Raw genomic sequence first — 18,938 nt, forward strand, 5'->3', positions numbered from 1 at the left:
ATCTTTCCCAAGTTTCTAAGCTCGCTGCTGTTCTCATCTGGCCCTGTCAGGCCTCTGACAACACACCCAGCCACCTTGGTCTGACTTTGTGCTCTTTCTGCCTCCTACATTAACACCCTGTGCTCAGTACAGTTGGCTCACTGTAGATTTCTGCAGATGTGATTATCCAAGCTTACAGTTTCCTAGAAGCAAATATCTGCCTTCTGATCCTTTCAAAACCTTATTACCCTAAATTGAAATGTGCAAAAACTACCTGAAAAAAATAAGGTTCAAACCAATCTAGTTTGTGCTCATTAGAAGCTCTGCTGGATGTGGACAGACACCCATGACTGGCGCAGTTCAAGGACTCCCTGTAGCTGGTTCCAAAACACATGCGTTCTTAAGTTATGCAAAACAGTTGTAGAAACTCGAATCCATTATTTGGGTGCTAGAATTTTTTTTAAATTTATTTTTATACACAAGAATTACGCAAGAAGGAATTTCACCATGGACCCATGTAATTTGGGTACTCCCTTCTGTAGAGACATTAACCACAAGAGGCCTCACTTAAATTAGCTATTTGATAAAACTTCCTTCCAGAATGCAAACATATCAATAACTTCCTGAGATATCATCACAATATCCTCTAGATGTCACCTTGAGAACATTCCAGGATGGAAGGCGACTGGCTTTTGCACTACACAGACAACTTGAAATAGACCCATTTAAGACTTTGCAACAATCAGTAGTCTAATTAAATTTTTTTTTTTTTTATTTTGCCAGTTACCTCACAGATTAAGATTAAGTAGTGCTCCAAATTAAGTTTAATTCATAAAATGATCGAATTTCTCTTTCTGGCAGGTTTTCTTTATAGCTCTTTCCACCAACAGAAACAAAAACAAAAACCTTCCTTTAAGAAGTATTTCTCATTGGGGTGGCTTGGTGGCTCAGTCGGTTGAGCATCCAACTCCGGCTCAGGTCATGATCTCACAACTCGTGAGTTCGAGCCCGGCATCAGGCTCTGTGCTGACAGCTGGAGCCTGCTTCAGATTCTGTGCCTCCCTCTCTCTCTGCCCCAACTCACTCACATCCTGTCTCTGTCTCTCTCAAAAATAAATAAACATTAAAAAAAAATGAAAAAAAAAAGAAGTACTTCTCATAGATTCTGATTTCTCTTGAATCTGTCATTCTCCCCAAAGGTCCTCCCCCAAGGATTTCCCAATTTCTAAGGCTGCTCATCTCTTTACCTGAAACATCTGAGGGAGGAGAGTATAGCAAAGTTTAAAGGCAGAAATCAGTTATTCCTGGACCGGCAAGAGCATTTATTTGGGGATGATTACCCAATAAATTGTTTCCTCTTTAATTTTTTTTAAATGTTTGTATTTATTTTTGAGAGAAAGAGAGAGAGAGTGAGCTGGGGAGGAGCAGAGAGAGAGGGAGAATCAGAATCTGAAGGAGGCTCCCAGCTCTGAGCTGTCAGCACAGAGACTGAAACAGGGCTACAACTCGTGAACCACAAGATCATGACCTGAGCTGAGGTCGGACACTTAACCGACTGAGCCACCCAGGTGCCTCACAGTCGTTTCTCTTTAATATGCCAAGTCCACAGCAGGCTAATAACTGACTCATTGGTCACGTGGTTCATTCAACCCAAACGAACTGTGAGGTAATTCATTAAGGATTTTAAACACCTGAGAGCATGAAATCAAGCTGCAGAGTGGGGAGGAAACACAGGAAGACTTTTATAAGCACTTCAGGGAGATCTGGATTATCTTGGGTGTTATTTCCCTCCATACAGACAGACTCAGCCTGGAGGGTCTGATTTTCAAATATTATAGAAAAACCTTGGAATATCGATCATTTTCTTGTAAAGAAAGTAGTCTACATAATAGAGGAGGTCTGTAGAGTCAGTCTTATAGGATTTCCAAGGGGATCCTTGCTGACCTGCCCACCCCCGCCCCCCCACCCCACAACACACACCAAATAAGAAACTCCTGGAGACAAGGGGACAGGGAGCTGCAGAGAGACATGGACAGTCATACGGAAGAAACCCCAACACTAAAATCACTCGTGGCGCTCAGGGGTGGGGGTGGGGCACGGGACTGCACCATGTCCACTGAGGACAGTTGCTGCGGTTGCTGACACTCCCCACAGCTGCATTATCAGTCACCTTTGGACGCTGGGGCAGTGATCCCAGTTCACTCCCTGTTCACCACTGGACAACCTCCAGGACTGCATGCAGATGCTGGTGACTGCCAGAGAGAGGAAAGTGAAAAACAACCTGCGGTGGAGTGTGCTCAAGAGTTCCTTAGAAAGAACTAAGGAATTACTTAGTGCCACAAGGAATTACTTCTCAGTACAAAAACAGTGTCCCTTTAGAGAGCTGGATTCTTGTTATGGAAGGAAAAAAGAGAGGAAGAGAGATGCTTATTAACCTTCTATTAGATACACCCTGCAAGCACCTTCTTTCAAGCTTAACTGTCAACTTTTTTCTGAAATATGCATAAAGATAATTTTAAAATAGGGGGAGAGACCTTACTTATGCAACATTCCCAAATTATACTACTCAGGAAATATTAGCAATTATATATGTATTGATGCAGAAAAATTACACATTAAGCAAAATTCCATAATAGGAAAAAATAGACTTGATATTTCAAAACATGTTTATAAATCCAAGATGTCCTCTGACACCTTCTCATTCCTGCTGGATGAAGCGTTATCGGAGGCGATTCTAAATTCCCAAAATTGAAATTTAAGTTTCCCCTAGAATAAAATTTTTAATTTTTTTTTTTTTTTTTTACATTTATTCACTTTTGAGAGACAGAGAGAGACAGAGTCCAAGTGTGGGAGGGGCAGAGAGAGAGAGGGAGACACAGAATCTGAAGCAGGCTCCAGGCTCTGAGCTGTCAGCACAGAGCCCAATGCGGGGCTCGAACTCACAAACCACGAGATCACGACCTGACCTGAAGTTGGATGCTTAACCAACTGAGCCACCCAGGCGCCCTAGAATAAAATTTGTAAACAGTAAAATTACATTTAATAAGAAATTTATAGTCAAAGAATCTCATGTAGGCTGTGTTCTATCTTGACTTTGTACACACGGGTTATAATACCGATTCCCAGGAATACATCCGGTCTTTGTTGTTTCCATTATAATTTCTGCTAGTACTGACAGATTCCCATTTTCATCTGCTCTCTCTCGCCCAGCATTTACAAATAAGCAGTTACATACAATTATTATTAATTAATGATTATGTGTAAGGCACTAAGAAGTGGTCCCCAACCAGTCAGGAACAGGTCATTTTTAGAAAGCAAGATTATAAGTCATTTTTTTTTAAACCTGAACTGCCAATCATCTATTTGCTCTCAAGATCCAAACTACAGAACAAAGCCAAACAAGGTTTTACAGTAGATCTGTTGCTTTATAATTATTTACTAGAAAACAGAGGAAATAAATACAGATGACTCCCAGAAGTACTCTTAGACTCACAGTCTATTTATTTAGCATCCTCTGATAGAGAACCCATTAGGGTTCAGGCACCCAAAACAGGTGAGATAAATGGCTTAAATTTCTAAACCAGGAAAAAGGTAAGGACTGCCTCTTTGGTTTTCAAAGTGAACCTCCGTCTCTAGTAGGCAGGCTGACTCCCCTTCCCTTAAGAGTTAAAACCAGTCCCCCTCATCTTACAGATGTAATCACTGAAATAGCAAGAGGTTTGTGAGATAGCCTGTATTATTAGCCCAGTAGCCAGTACTCAGGTATGCTTTAAGCTGTTCTGTCTATGGGGTTAAAAGAATAGGTCAAGGAAGAAAATCCAGATGCAACCAAGAATCAAGATTTGTCACATTGGTCAAAGAAGAAAGAGAAGGGACTCAATGTTAAATCAAACCAGGTCAACACAAGCATATTAAAGAAATTCAGCAGGACAAAAAGTATTTCTCACAATCCTAAAGGCACTCTTGACATTTAAATCCAATACCAAGAGAAGGCCATAAAAGTAGTTTGTGAAGCAACAGACAAGGTTCGGTCCTCCTTCTGGCTTGAGGCTCAAATGTCTCCAGGCAGAAAATCCACACGGACAGGTAAGGTGGCACTGTGACATTAACCTTGTACTACTTGGGAGACATTTCATCTGTGAGGTTTGTTGTCACCAGGAGAGAAAAGTATTTCAAATGGAAGGCAGTGACCCTGTAAGGGTCATCATCAATCACCTGGGGTCAAAGACCTTCTCAATTGTAAGAAGAGGCAGGGGGTGAGGGAAAGAGGGCAGAGAAAAGATCAAAAGGCCTTTGATGGGAGTTATCTACCTACACAATAGAACCTGCAAAACGGACCTTCTCTGGAGTTTAAAACCTCTTAGTTTCTAAGGTGAGAGATTTCAAGAGGGGTCTTTGTTTTTTTTTAAACTTGAGTGCTTAAGATGAAGACTAGAGTCAGCAGATGGCAGAAGAGGCCTACAGGCCCAGGTCTACATGACTGCCAGTTTCAAGGTCTGTCTCTGCAGAGTACTAAATACTGTTTTCTTCTACAGCAAGCATTGGAAGGCAGGGAAGACCCCGCCAGTAGCGCAGTTGCCAAATGGCAAAGTGGCTCAGCTGGAACCGCCCTGCAATACTGTATTCTAGCTGATGCAAAATTCTTCTTTTCTCTTTGTCTAAGGCAATACAGAGAGGTGGGGAAGCCAAGTCAAGCCTCTTTAGGCCAATGCCAATGGAAGGGTAGTCAGGACCTGTGGGATCTTTTCTATTAGTGATGACTTACATCTCACTACTGTTCTCATTGCTTCATGAACCTTAGATGATTGAAGGACAGGGCTTAGATGAAGCGGGACAGGACCCCCTGTTAGAGTGGCGTGTGAATCAACTCCACTGGGTACAGAGTCAGAGGAAGGAAGGGGCAACTTTAACTAAGAGGCAGTAAATGAGGGCTCCACTGAACCCCTGGTTATCCGCTTGACAGACTTTTATGTGGTATATTCAAGGACAATCATTAATCCCAAGTAGGCTCAGTCCTGTCCCCAAGATGCCTTTCCCTCTTAGGTGGTGAGTGGAATTCTTTCAAGAAGACAAACAATATAAGCCTTTTAAAAAACCCACTGAAGATATTTATAAAAAATAATTATTTTAAGAAATAAAATATACTACAGAGCAATATAAATGGCTTTCAGATTATGGGCTGTTTTGATTAGCCATGCCCTAGATGCCTCCAGCCTACTCCCATTAGCATGGATAATTGAGAATCTGCTGCATTTCCACTGTAATGCAGTCTCCCTAATACTTTTCAGGCACACAGATGGAAAACCAAACCTTCGGCTACTATTTCACCTTACATGAATTCAGCACATGGCACTAACCTCTATACAGTCCAAAGAAGCCTTCATAGCGTAGCACTTTCTTAAAACAGTCAAAGCTGTTTTTATACATAAGTTCTCCCACAAAAGAGCCCGTTGATCGTTGGTTCTGCATTCGAGTTTTTACAAGATCGATGGGATACACGGCAGTGGCTCCGACAGCTAAAATCAAATAAAACCAGTATTTCAGAAGGAAGAAAGGTCAGTCAGAGGAAAGGGGAAGGTGGTTAACATCAAAGAGAAGCCTGATCGAGGAAAGAAACAAATTCTGCATGTACGGATTTTAAAACTGTACTCATTTTCCTAATAAACAATTGTGGATTTTCATTCAAGTGTCTCTGATAAAATGATGTCATAGACAGTTCAAAGTTTTACCTACGCATTACCTACAGCCTAACCTTATTATTCACCCATCTTTAAAAAGCCTATAGTAGATGCTAAGAGATAAGTAAGAGAAAAAGCCACTTCGAAGTCCCTGATCACATGCAGGTATGGGGGGAAGTTCCCTTTGCTCTTGTTCCATCTCAGGGGTGAAGACAGGTAACTGGCTTGGAAAGACCAAAGAAGGCTTTGTCCTTTAATACTGCAAGGTGGAAATCAGAGAAAAAAATATCAGAGGCATAATAAAAGTGAAAAATTTGCACTCATCCATGACTAACCTCCAGCAATGGAACCCAGACCAAACCTGTAGGCTGACTCTGCAATCTGCAGGACAACTGGTCGGGATGAGTCGACGGAGGCCTTCTTCTTTGCACACATGGGAATCAGGGAGGGGAGACAGGAGACAGAAAGAAGGACAGAACAGAAATCAGCACATATGATTTTTTTAAATTGCCCACCGGGTTCCAAATTCAGGACACGAACTGAAACATCAAAGAGGAAGGTAGGGTTAGATTCTGTTGTTCTAATTAAGGAAAAGCTATTACTGCTGTTAGTGCTGAAAATCAAATTTGAACAAAATTAAAACCACTATGTACCCCCCCCCCAAATGTTATAAACCTATTTTCAAATGTTTAATTCTTATTAGTGATCAAGGAGACACAAACTTAAAAACATTAATGGCACATCATTCATCATCAAGCAAACTGGCAGGTTTGGGAGGTTTTTGTTTATTCATTTTAGTGAAGTATAGTCGACATACAATGTATTAGTTTCAGGTGTAAACCACAGTGAATCAACACTGAGGTACACTGTGAAGTGTTCACCATGATAAATCTAACTACCATCTGTCACCACAGTTTCTTTTCTAATGGCAACACCCAGTCTGGCAAGAGTTGATAAAAATGGGGCTTCTCAAACCTGCCATTTAATCTAGAATAAACCTGAAGAGAAACTTGGTAATATACACCCAAACTTTTGTACATAACCTTTGACCCCGCAAGTCTACTTATAAAAAATCAGACTAGAAAACAATCATGTATGTAAACAAGGATCAAGCTAACAGAATGTTAAAAAGCAACACTGTTTTAAGAGCAAAAACTCTGAGAATAACCTAAATGTCCAGTAAGAGAGGACCAGTTAAAAATGTTGCACCCTTGGGGTGCCTGGCTGGCTCAGTTGGAGACATGCGACTCTTGATCTCAGGGTCATGAGTTTGAGCCCCACACTGGGTGTAGAGATTACATAAATAAACTTTAAAAAATGTTACAGCCTTAAAATGAAATTGTATGTCATTGTAAAATGTTCTTAATGTTAAGAAAAATGTTCATAAGGTATTATAAAGTGAAAACAGGTTAAAAAGAATACAGCAGGTAGACAGGTATTCAGGATATGATTCTTTTTAACTTTATAAATGTTTGAAATATCTCATAATCTTTTAAGAACAATGTTAAAGACCGCGTGCAATATGTTATTTCTATTCAACATTATTTGTGGGTATGTGTGTGCATATAAAAACACATTAAAACATTTTGGCTATCTCAATACCCAAAGATAACTCAAAATATTTACAGTGGAACTAACAAGGAGGTTGTCTTGCAGGTAATTGTTACTTTCTCCTCTTTTTTACCCACTTTTTCTAAATTCACACTTCAGGCCAGTCAGTTGTTATTTTTTTGTTCTTTGGACCTAATTATCCTTACTGTGTTTTTGATGCCAAAACATTTTAGAGCACTGCGTTTTTCTGTCTACATAAATACAAGTAATTTTATGTCATATAAAGTTGTCAAATGAGGGTGGCACATAGTTAGTGCTTAATAAATACCTGTTGAATGAATAAATACATTCAGTAAAATTTGTTTTTCCAAAAGTCATGATAATTAAAATAAATGAACAATGAAAATAATTACCAACCCCAGCTATCAACCCACTGAATTTTAGCTGCTGTCAATGTAACACAATTCTAATACAATGAGATAACTTGGAATCTCCTTTAGAGTCATTTAACTGAAAATAGCTTTACATAGAAATATGCATCTTCAGGAATGTAAAACATTTCTTCTGCAAATGCCATGGGGTGTTTCCAGTTCTATCTCTGCATAGATGGAAATCACGAGAACCCTCATTTTGACAAATGCATCCCTAAGAAAGGCACTACTTCTTATATAGATACAAACAGGTAATACTCAGAAAGGTTCTGGCATCAAAATAGTGAGTGAAAGTATTTTGAAAATAATGGATGGGGGTGGGAGAGGCAGATGTACAGCTACCACTAATTCTTCATCTAAAAGACAAAATAAACAAAATCCCAGACTTTCATGTAACTTTTCTGAAGCTCGAAATGTAGCAAGCTCATGAGACAAGAAAGATTCCTATTCCTGCACTCCTCTGTTGAGGATAAATGGTAGCACAGAGCCTACCAGATGGATGACCTCCATTGCGTGAGTCCTGTCAATGTTGTCAGGCCTACTGGTGTTCACATAGCAAAGAATATTCCAGGCAAGGCCACTGTGAATTGCTCTACACCTCTAAGCCGCAGCCAATCATTTCCTGCTGTAAATCTCATCAATCTCGTCTAACCCTTGCATGGCCAGTATCAATGAGCACCCACCAAAATCTCTCAAAATCTCTCAAAAGTTGCAGAGGGCAAAGGAAAAATTGTGGGATACCACTGTCAGCTGGAGGACAGTAGGAAGCTTAAAAAAAAAAAGAAAAAAAAAAAAACCTCTGCTTTTTCTTAATCCCCAAATTTCTATAACAGCCAGTCACATAGAGACGAAGAGATAATCATCTGGTAAGCAGTGTTTAAAAATCAAAGGGAGGAGACCAATGTTGCTTCTACCGCTGCACGTGATTATACACTTCTCTCTCCTGCACTCAGGGAAATCAGCTCCCTCTTTTAACAACAGCCAGCTGGTTTTCCAGAGGTGCCTAGTTAGGATTTACTGAGCACACACCCACCACTTTGAGTTACATGCTGCACACAAAATTTGCCAGTGCATTCAGCGTGGGGGAGGGGGGGAGGGGGGGCTGAAAGAAGGGGTGCTGGCTCGAGGCCTGCCAGTCCTAAAAATGCAGCCCGCATCAACCCATTGTGGTCAAACTGGCGTCTCTGTACAGACCCAGAGCTCCAAGCCAAAAACTGTTAAGTCTCATAGGATTCAGAGATGGCTTTGCTTAAAGGAGGTATTTTTCTAAAATGACGCTCGTCTGTGACTGGATTTACTTTACAAACATCGTGTAAGCACAACACATGCTATGAAAGCTTTTATTCTCTAATCCTGATCTATAGAGAGTAGGGCAAGAGTTAAATGAGGAGGGCCCATGTCTTAAGTTTCTGACTCTCATGACTTCAAGAGATTGGTTTCTGTTAACCATAAAATAAAATTTAGCATTCCTCAAATTGTTTCCACATAACTTATGAATCCTTTCACAGAGAAAAGAAGTCTAAAAGCCTTCAAACTATTACTCCAGACTAAACAAAATTATCTCATTTTGATATTCAGAAAAACGGAAGGCACGGCAGTTACACGATGAGCTGATGAAGTTCTTCTCTTCGGAGCAAAGGCAGCTTGCCGTGAGCAATGTGTCGCTTCGCCGGGACAGCGACACCAAAATGGGACTTCTGTCCCACATCTCTCAACACAAGATTTAGGGAAGAAGAAAAGAGCTTCTGTCTATTTTGGGGGGGGGGGGGGGGGAAGGGAGGTAGACTTGCATGCAGTTAGGAAATCACCCCATCTTCTAAAGTAACTAGTGTCTATTAATCAGAACCTTTCTAAAGTAATTTCTCTTTGCAGCCTTTGGAAATCGTCTGGACTGTTGGTGCAAGATGTTAAATTGGAAGGTGAGACACCAGCACCAACAAGGCACCACCAAATAGAAAGGGTCTGGGGGTGCCCTACTACAGAAACATAAGGGAGCAAGTCTGCTCCCTTTGCCCACCTGCCTCTGGGCCTCAGCCAAGTTGAAAGGCAGAGTGCCCTCTTCCAATGGAGCAATTCGTTCAATGTCTGCCAAGGTCATACGTCTGGAGGGGAACAAAAAAACAAGCACAAGCGACAACAAAATACAAGTTCATTAAAATCCGTGTTATGGAATTTTAAAACATTCCCTTGTTTGTTTCCCATATTTTGGAGTCCTCTTTAATTTGGCTTCTTTTTCTCCCAGTTTGCTGCCCTCCTCCCACCCCCAACTCCTAACCTCCTTTTATTAAGCTAATTAGAAAAAAAAAAAAAAAAAAAGGCCAACTTACCCCCGTGGCTCATATAAATCTGCTAACTGAAACAAGATGTCAACTTCCATGGGTGTAACCTGACCAAATTTCTGAGCTGCCAGAACAAACTCCTCTGTATGGAAAAAGAGTTAAAAGGGAAAGATTCAACAAGGAATAGCCACTAAATGCAGCATTAACTCAAGGCACTGGAATGAGTGAACATCACAAAACTTTACTATCACAGAATTCAAGTAAATCCAAATAGGGTAAGAATTTTTGCAATTCTTTCATTCATCTGGAAGGAGTGTGCAGAACAGTTTCTCTAATATTGACCTTAAACGCTTTCTGTCTCATCTGAAGGCTTTGAAAAAATGACACAGTATGTTATTGAAATCGCAGGTCCGAGAAAACAAGGAAGCAGGTATGAAGCTTCACCTGCATCTGTCCTGGGAGGTTCTATTAATGATGCAGTGGGATTCTTAAGGGACTTCTCAGTTAAAAGAAAAAAAATCCTATTAACACTGATATCTTGTTCTGAGGTTGTCACCAGTGTAAGTTTATGGAATTCCTCACATACTTTTGAAGGCCACTTTAGAGGCTGCAAATTTAGCTCAGGTTTTAGCATGATTTGAAAACATTTAAGAAATTTTGCATGGTTCCCTCATTCAAAGACTGTCTTCAGTTTATTTAAAACCTGCTGAAGACTGTTTTACTTTTGTTTGTCAGATCAAAGGATGGAGAACACACATGTACCATATGGTTAAGATGTGTCAATGGGATAGAAAAATCTATAACATAAACTCTCCGTTGCCTTCTTCACCCTAATAATAATATACCAAGATACTTGCAGGCAAAAATTCAGACTTATTCTCACTCACCCTTAGTCACCTCTACATCTTTCCTGTTGCCAGCCAGAGTGCTGTAGATCTTTCTAATGAGTTCCATGTTGTTAAGGAGTGAATTAAATCCATTAAAATAGGAGAAACTAACTTGATGGGACGTAGCACCTCCAGCAGCCTCAAATAAGTGGAAAATAAGAGATGGGAGAAGAACAATAAACAAAAGATTTATAGAATGAAGAAGATTCTGAAGTACATATATCAAATGCTAGTTTTGGAAGTAATCAAGAATGCATGTTTGAAAAGAAATGGCCATAAGTATTTTCCTTTCACATTAAAAAAAAAAAAAATAAAAAAGCTATAAGTGAATTTTAAAAGTAACTGCAACTAATCACGACCAGAGCTTATACTCTCCACACATAAGTCCTGGAACACTAAATAAATACATGTGTAGGATTATAACAACAGGACCAGTAGTAATTTACAGAGTTCAAATTTCAATTGGAAATGTTTTATAAGTTTGTTTATTTCATCTAATGAGCAATTCTGAGAGGCTCAGACATGCACAACTACACCATACACATACACATGTGTGTGCTTATACATGTAAAACTATATTATTCCAACACAAACACAGTATGAAAAGTGGTCAAGCCAACATTAATATCATGATCTGTCATGTTACTTATAACTAGCAATAAATAATCATTTAAGTACAGACTTTACATTGGTGGGATTTCTAGCAAACAAGCGTATTACGATAAAATTATGAGATGTCACGTGCTTTGAAAGGAGTTAAAACTGGTCAGAATTCTGATAATCGGAATTTGTAAGAAACCATATTTTTTTCACAAGGGGGGGCAAGGGAAACAGACAGCATGTCCGTTATGAATGGAACTTCAGTTTGGGGTTTCAAATTCTATCCTTCCCTAACAAGGCAAAATATTTTTATTAGGAAAGCACTTATTTATAAAGTAACAACCACATAAATCTTCACTTAGTAATCATTTAAAATAGCTGATACAAGAGTTTAAAATGGAGTAGCGAAGGGTAGGAGGAAGGCAAGAAAGGGAGTTAGATTAACACAGTGCCAGAGTGGAAAAGGCCTTGTCAGAATTCCATGTCTCCAAAAAGAGGCACCAGGGGAAAAAAAGGTGAAAAGCTATCCTGAGTTCCTGCCTATGGTAAGCACTGTGGGAAACCCAGAGCATGGTGAAAAAACCCCAAAAGTCTCCCCGGGACTACCAAACCACAGTGTAAGGGTTTCCCAAACCGTGTGATTGTCAGAATGATCTGGGAAGTTTTCGAGATTAGATTCTAGGACCTCAGCACCTGTAGATGATAAAACCATAGGCCTGGAAGAAAACTTAGTTATCTGTACTTTTAATAAGCATCCCTGGGGCGCCTGGGTGGCTCAGTCAATTAAGCGTCCGACTTCAGCTCAGATGAGATCTTGCAGTTCATGAGTTCAAGCCCCACGTCAGGCTCTGTACTGACAGCTCAGACCCCGAAGCCTGCTTCCAATTCTGTGTCTCCCTCTCTCTCTGCCTCTCCCCACTCATGCTCTGTCTCTCTCTCAAAAGTAAATAAATGTTAAAAAAAATTTTAAGAAAAAGGAAGGCATCCCTGGTGATTCTTATGCTTTGTGACCAAGGCTTGAGAACCTCCAGCAGAGAATGTTATAGGATACCTTCCAGGTCCATGAGGTAGGGAGAGGGGCTGGGCACCCACTGGCATGGAAGCTACAACACAGGAACGGGGCTCACCCATCCTATGTGTCACTGTTGCCTCAAAACACACATGGTGAATGAGTGAGTGAATCTAAAGTTTAGAGATTCTGCTCTGTCGACCAAAGAAATACATCTGCATGCACTATTTTTTTAAAAAAAAAATTTTGCCTTGGAGAATAGATAAAAGTGAAGATTACCATTTGACATATGACCTATGACAATATGACATATTGACATACTTTGGGATATAAAGCAAAATTAACATGAAATCATAAAGTTGTTTTTACCTTTTTTTAAAAACCCAGTTCACACGTTTCTTTGAGATATTCTATATTATCCAGGTAACAAATCAACCTACCCACTAAAACTAGCCAAAACATACCCTGTCAGGAAGTCTGATAATATATGAGATCACATTAAGAAAACGTTAGTTTGAATTGAAAAACTCTACATAATTTTTAAGAATTGTTTTTATAATCCCTTATTTACCGAGCTTTTGCCAGGTAAAATAAACTGCTTCATTAGGTCAAGTTACAACTTACAGCTACTAGACATTCTTCTACAAAAGGCGTCAAAACATGGGGGCGGATGGTAACCATGATGTCTCGGAAGTCAATGGCTGTAACTTTTCCAGTCCTGGCATTGTCCCTTTGCATAAAGGCTTGCTTTGCATGCTCCAATTGTATTTCCTACAAAAAATGAAAGTGGAATAATTTATGTTTCTCAATTACTACAAAAGACTGCTCAATTTCAAATCAGGGTGAAGAAATATAGATCATATCTTGACTTAACAAGACTCACCTGTTGTGAAATAACACCTTCAAGCTATCATCTTCCTCCAAAGAGAGAACTTTGCTCAGACCAATGAACATGTCTTCAGAAAATGCATTCTACCTGAAATCTCCTACCCAGAGAAACCAAATCACTTCCATGCTCTGCTAGAGTCCAAGGACACAAAGAAAACAAAAATTGGAATGAAGTTTGGTAGGCCCAAAGATATGGCCAAACCCAACTTAGATGATACAGGAGATTCAATGAAAAACATCTAGAAGACATTAACCTCTCTCCAAAGGAGATAGAAAAATTCTTATTAGTAACCTGGTACACAAACATGTGATGTAATACCAAACTAAAAAGGGCGGTTCTCCTCTGAAATAGGGTATTCTGCTAATATATAGTTTCTCAGCCTTGACATTACTAGTACTTGGGGCAGGTTAAGCCTCTGTTATGGGGAGCTGCCCTGTGCATCCCTCTCCTCTCTCCTTCCTCTAAATGATGGTAGCCCCTTCACGCCCAAGAGCATGACAGTCAAAAATGTCTCTGGCTGGGGCGCCTGGGTGGCTCAGTTGCTTATGCGTCTGAGTCTTGATCTCAGCTCAGGTCTTGGGCCTGACACTGGGCATGAAGCTTACTAAAAAAAAAGTCTCCGGAGATGGCCACAGGTCCCAAATAAGGACCCCTGCTCCAGGATTAGGAACTGAATGGTATGTGGGTCAGAGGTGGCAAAACTGCCACTATTATTGTAAGTCCTATGATCTAAAGACAGGAAGCTTGATTTAGATGTCCAGTGCTATTCACAGGAAGTAAGCGTACATACAAAATAAACAGCCTCCCATCAAAACGCATCACGTGCCATGTAGAAGAGGCATCCCTTCCACAGACAACGTTTTGTTATCTTCCTCACGACACTGCCTGTTTCCCAAACGCGCCCTTGGAGTGAGATCTTATCTCCAGGCGCCTGGGTGGCTCAGTCATTGCAGCCTCAGACTCTTGATTTTGGCTCAGGTCATGATCTCACATTTCGTGGGTTCAAGCCCTGCATCGGGCTCTGTGATCCAAGTGAAGAGCTTGCTTGGGATTTTCTCTCTCCCTCTCTCTGCCCCTCTCCACCCACCTTTCTCTCAAGACAGACAGAAAGAAAGAAAGAAAGAAAGAAAGAAAGAAAGAAAGAAAGAAAGAAAAGAAAGAAAGAAAATAAAAAGAGTAAGATCTAATCTCTATGGAATTAAAAAGCACTGCTGATGTGGTTTTCAAGGACTTCAAATTATTTAAACAAAAAGAAGTTTAATTGGCTGACAGAGAATTACTATTCTCTATTTTTTTTAAACTTTGGCTAGATAATGACTTAGAGTAGTATAAAAACAAATTGTCCTTATGACGTAGTGCAAACTAAAGCTCAGCAGAAGTGATACAAGCCTGATGGTGCTTAAAAGTCCCCTATCTCCCTTCTCTTTCCCCTGAAAGAGGAAGATGAAGGAAGCTTGATGAAGGAAGATGAAGGAAGCTTGATAAAATACAGATAATAACTGAAGCTGCACAATGGGGACATGGTGGGTCACAGTATAATATACTTTTCTACTTATGTATAGTTTGAAAATGTCTACAATAAAAAATTTTAAAAGACAATACAATAGTCAGAATCAGAGTTTTTATCCTACTCAAAAGCCTCTTCTCAGTCACAGCATCTGCCAGTTCTGATCTGAGCCTGTCCCTGCCCAAAGTCTCTTATGGGACCCTTACCTCCCTTCCACTTCCCTTACCACTTCCACTTAAATGGGAGGCATCTGTCAGCCCTCTGTCCTCAAGTCTCCTTACTCTACTCCCCTAGGTCTCAAGGATTTCTCAGAAGGCTTGACTCTCAGATCCCAGTCTCCCACCACTATCTGCGGGAACAGAATCCCTAACGGTTCAGAGTATACCTCCACGTGGACATCTTGTAAAGACCATGAAATCACACATCACTAAACCCAAGACCCTGAAAGGAGCTACTCTCAGCCTGGTCTCCAGTACCCATGCTCAGCCCTTCCAGTGCTTCCACACACTCCTACCACTGTCCACACTCCTCCCTCCTCCCGGTGTAGACGGCAGCCTCTTTCTCTAGTTCCTGAAATCCTACCACTTCCTCCAGGCTTAGCTCAAATGCCACCACTTAAGTAAATATAAGTAGGTCTCTTAACTGAAAACAATTGATCTGATCATGTGGCTCCCTGCTTGAACCTCAATTATAAGACTTGTCTTATTTCCTCTTATTTGAATCAGTTGTTTAGATTCCTGTGTTTCCCTCACCTTGCTAGGGAAAAGAGATTGTGTCCTGTTCATTCCTCTCCTGGTGGAGGCAGAATACTTTAGACATACTAGGCACTCAATAAACCACAGCCATAATCTTCAATGATAGGTAGTCTATAAAACCAATTGAATGAAGAAATCACATTCCACTGAACAAAAAGGGGTTCTCTGTACAAGTGCCTCCAATTTAAGAGGAAGAAACCAACTGTTAAACACCCTGTAGTGAAAAATGACCACAGTATGTATTCAATTGGAAGTAAATGAACAGTCTCCTTTGAATTGCCAGACCCACTGCTAAAGCTATCGTAAGGCAAGATTACTCTCAACAACGGCAGAAGGTATGTTCAGTTATTTATCATTTCCCCTAGTTTATAACTCAACTAGTCTTAGGGATCCTCAGACCATGACACCAAAAATGGCATCCCTTTCCCTGACCACCCCATTTCTCAGAATTCCTGGCCACATCATTTCCTTAGAACTTAGACTAAGACCAACCTGCTCGAAATTTCAAAGTGGGGAACAGACATCACAGTGGGGGTGGATGCTCATGTGGCAGAACAGGGAGTGATCTGTATGTAGCAAGGATGGTGTCACTACCCATTTCTGTGCCTACACTTTGGAATTACGCATTTACTAGCAGGGATCCCTCGATCACAGAACATGAACACACTCTGAACTCTAATGAACAACTTTAGAATACATTTCCAACAGCTCTGAAAGACTGAGGACATCATAAATTCCACGAAAAGCAAGAAGCTAACTGTACACAGTTCTCTAAATAGTAGGATATAGTGAAAACATTTAGCTAAGTGTTTCTTCAAACTAAAAGCAGACTACAGAAGATGTGGGTTGTCTTGTGAAGGACATCTGTTTATGTTGTGACTATTTCTTCTCCTGGGTGAAGAAATGAAGCCATGACCTTAGCCAATATTACAACCATGTTAATAGCATTTAGTGAACATATGTTATGCACCACAGCCACTCTGGAAAACAGTGTGGAGGTTCCTCAAAAAATTAAAAATAGACCTACCCTATGACTCAGCAATAGCACTGCTAGGAATTTACCCAAGGGATAGAGGAGTGCTGATGCATAGGGGCACTTGTACCCCAATGTTTATAGCAGCACTCTCAACAATAGCCAAATTATGGAAAGAGACGAAATGTCCATCAACTGATGAATGGATAAAGAAATTGTGGTTTATATACACAATGGAGTACTACGTGGCAATGAGAAAGAATGAAATATGGCCCTTTGTAGCAACGTGGATGGAACTGGAGAGTGTGATGCTAAGTGAAATAAGCCATACAGAGAAAGACACATACCACATGTTTTCACTCTTATGTGGATCCTGAGAAACTTAATAGAAACCCATGGGGGAGGGGTAGGAAAAAAAAAAAAGAGGTTAGAGTGGGAGAGAGCCAAAGCATAAGAGACTCTTAAAAACTGAGAACAAACTGAGGGTTGATGGGGGGGTGGGAGGGTGACGGGTATTGAGGAGGGCACCTTTTGGGATGAGCACTGGGTATTGTATGGAAACCAATTTGACAATAAATTTCATATATTGAAAAAAAATATTATGCACCAGATGCTTTTCTAAAGCATTTGACAGTAATAAACTCACTGCTCACAGCAACCCTAGGAGATGGGCAGTATTTATGAACTTCATCGTGGCAGTTGAGGAAACTGAGGTCTTACCGGAAGCAGTGAAGGTGGAATGCAAACCCAGGCAGTTGTGCCCACTGACAATGCTCCCAACACCCCAACACACCACCTGGGGAGCCTGAATAATGCTGCTGTCAGGAATCTAACTACAAAATACATCTGACAGGAATCTTAATAACTACGAAAAGACAAAAATTTAGTTTGCTTTTAAATTATTCTTGATGATCTAGATTTTTCATTGCCAGCTTTCATGAGAAAACAATAACATCTCTGAGACTTTTTCATTAAGGAAAAAGTCTTCTGTGTGCGCAGAGTGCTAGGATTGTTTTCCCAACAGCAGAGACCATGGAGAAGGGGAACCAAATCTAAAGGCTTTCTTCTCCTGGCCTTATTCACCTACTCACAACCGCAAGAGACTGTGAAAGAGAAAGACAAATAAGGAGGCCTGTGGGAGCCAACAGAAAGAAACTCTGTAAATACTTAACACGAGAATGAATGACTTTTGAAATAAATATTCAGGCTTACTATTGATGGCAGAGTGACTTAAAATCAAAGCTTTTCACTGACACCTCTAAAGCTATTTAAAGAAAACCTAACACATACATGTAGATCCAAGACCCTGATGGTTCCCAGATCTGAACCCAGGGGGATAAAAGTGAGACAGAGAGTATTTGGTATGCACGGGGCAGGGCACATGTAAAATTGCGGTCATTTCCAAAATGAGCAGAGGAGTAGAGAACAATGAGAGAACCAAGAGTTACACTCAAATATTTAAAGGTTAAAGGACCATCAGGTAAAAGAAAGAAGTCAGACTGGCTCTCTATATTTCTTTAAAAAAAAAAAAAAATGAACAGAGAAAAAAATACATAGGGATCAGATTTTAGCACAAAACACAAAAGTATTTAATCTGTCCAGCTGTTCAGCAATGAAATGGGCTACACTATAAAGTAGTACGTTTCCAGTCACTGGCAATATCTGTCCAACTACAGGCTGGGGAACATACATCAAGGAATTCATTTTATTTATTTTAAGTGAAGGAGTTATGGAAGCAATATGTTACGATGACAAAAATCTGAAGTTCGGAGCAGGAATGAAAAGAGGTCAAATATCAATCATGACACTCCTAGGAGGATTAGGGGTGTATGTATCTTAGAGCCCCTGCAGTATCTACATACAGGGTTGTAAAAACCACACATCATGCATGACGGCCACTTACTAAGTGGTACCTTTGATTTTTGTCAAGGTGAATGGTTTAAAATCCTCTAAAGACCCTTTCAGTATAAGTTCTTTGAGTCTTTCAAAAAATCCCCTAGAAAGGAAGAGTGGTTCTGCTGAGTCATTCTGAACTGTCCATAAAAACAGAGAGATGAAGACCAGCTACAGTGGAGAATAGTGGTAATAGCTGAATGCCTAAGCACTTACTATTGGCCAGGGGCATGCCAAGAACTTAAAAAATGTACTTCATTTAAGCCTCACAATAATTCACTGAAGTGATACTATCTTCATTTCACAGAGAGGCCGCTGAAGCTCTGAGAGGTTAACTAACAGGTCCAAGGTCTCGCAGCTAGGAAGCGGCAGGCCCGGGATCTATGCTGAGATACCTTCTGATTCCAAAAATGAGATTTCTAACCACTAGCTTATATGCTGCCTTGGGTAAAATCATAATGTAAGAGCACTGTAACAGATAACTGAAAAAGAGATTTTAAGAAAATC

At 40.3% G+C, this 18,938-nt stretch overlaps 1 protein-coding gene across 7 annotated transcripts in view; it reads right to left on the reverse strand.

Moving 5' to 3' along the window:
- SLC25A13 (solute carrier family 25 member 13) overlaps nt 1-18,938 on the reverse strand; it is a 189,770-nt gene that overhangs the window by 62,607 nt on the left and 108,225 nt on the right. For 6 of the 7 annotated variants that reach the window (XM_049641497.1, XM_049641492.1, XM_049641498.1 and 3 more), the window contains 6 exons: nt 13,039-13,185; nt 10,806-10,944; nt 9,967-10,060; nt 9,657-9,741; nt 5,993-6,080; nt 5,337-5,495 (listed from right to left, as the gene is read on the reverse strand). In XM_049641497.1, the coding sequence (XP_049497454.1) occupies nt 5,337-5,495; nt 5,993-6,080; nt 9,657-9,741; nt 9,967-10,060; nt 10,806-10,944; nt 13,039-13,185 (712 nt within the window). The remainder of the gene's footprint in view (nt 1-5,336; nt 5,496-5,992; nt 6,081-9,656; nt 9,742-9,966; nt 10,061-10,805; nt 10,945-13,038; nt 13,186-18,938) is intronic. The other variant, XM_049641493.1, reaches the window with a different exon arrangement.

Source organism: Panthera uncia, chromosome A2, assembly GCF_023721935.1.
Source record: "Panthera uncia isolate 11264 chromosome A2, Puncia_PCG_1.0, whole genome shotgun sequence".
NCBI classification, from domain to species: domain Eukaryota; kingdom Metazoa; phylum Chordata; class Mammalia; order Carnivora; family Felidae; genus Panthera; species Panthera uncia.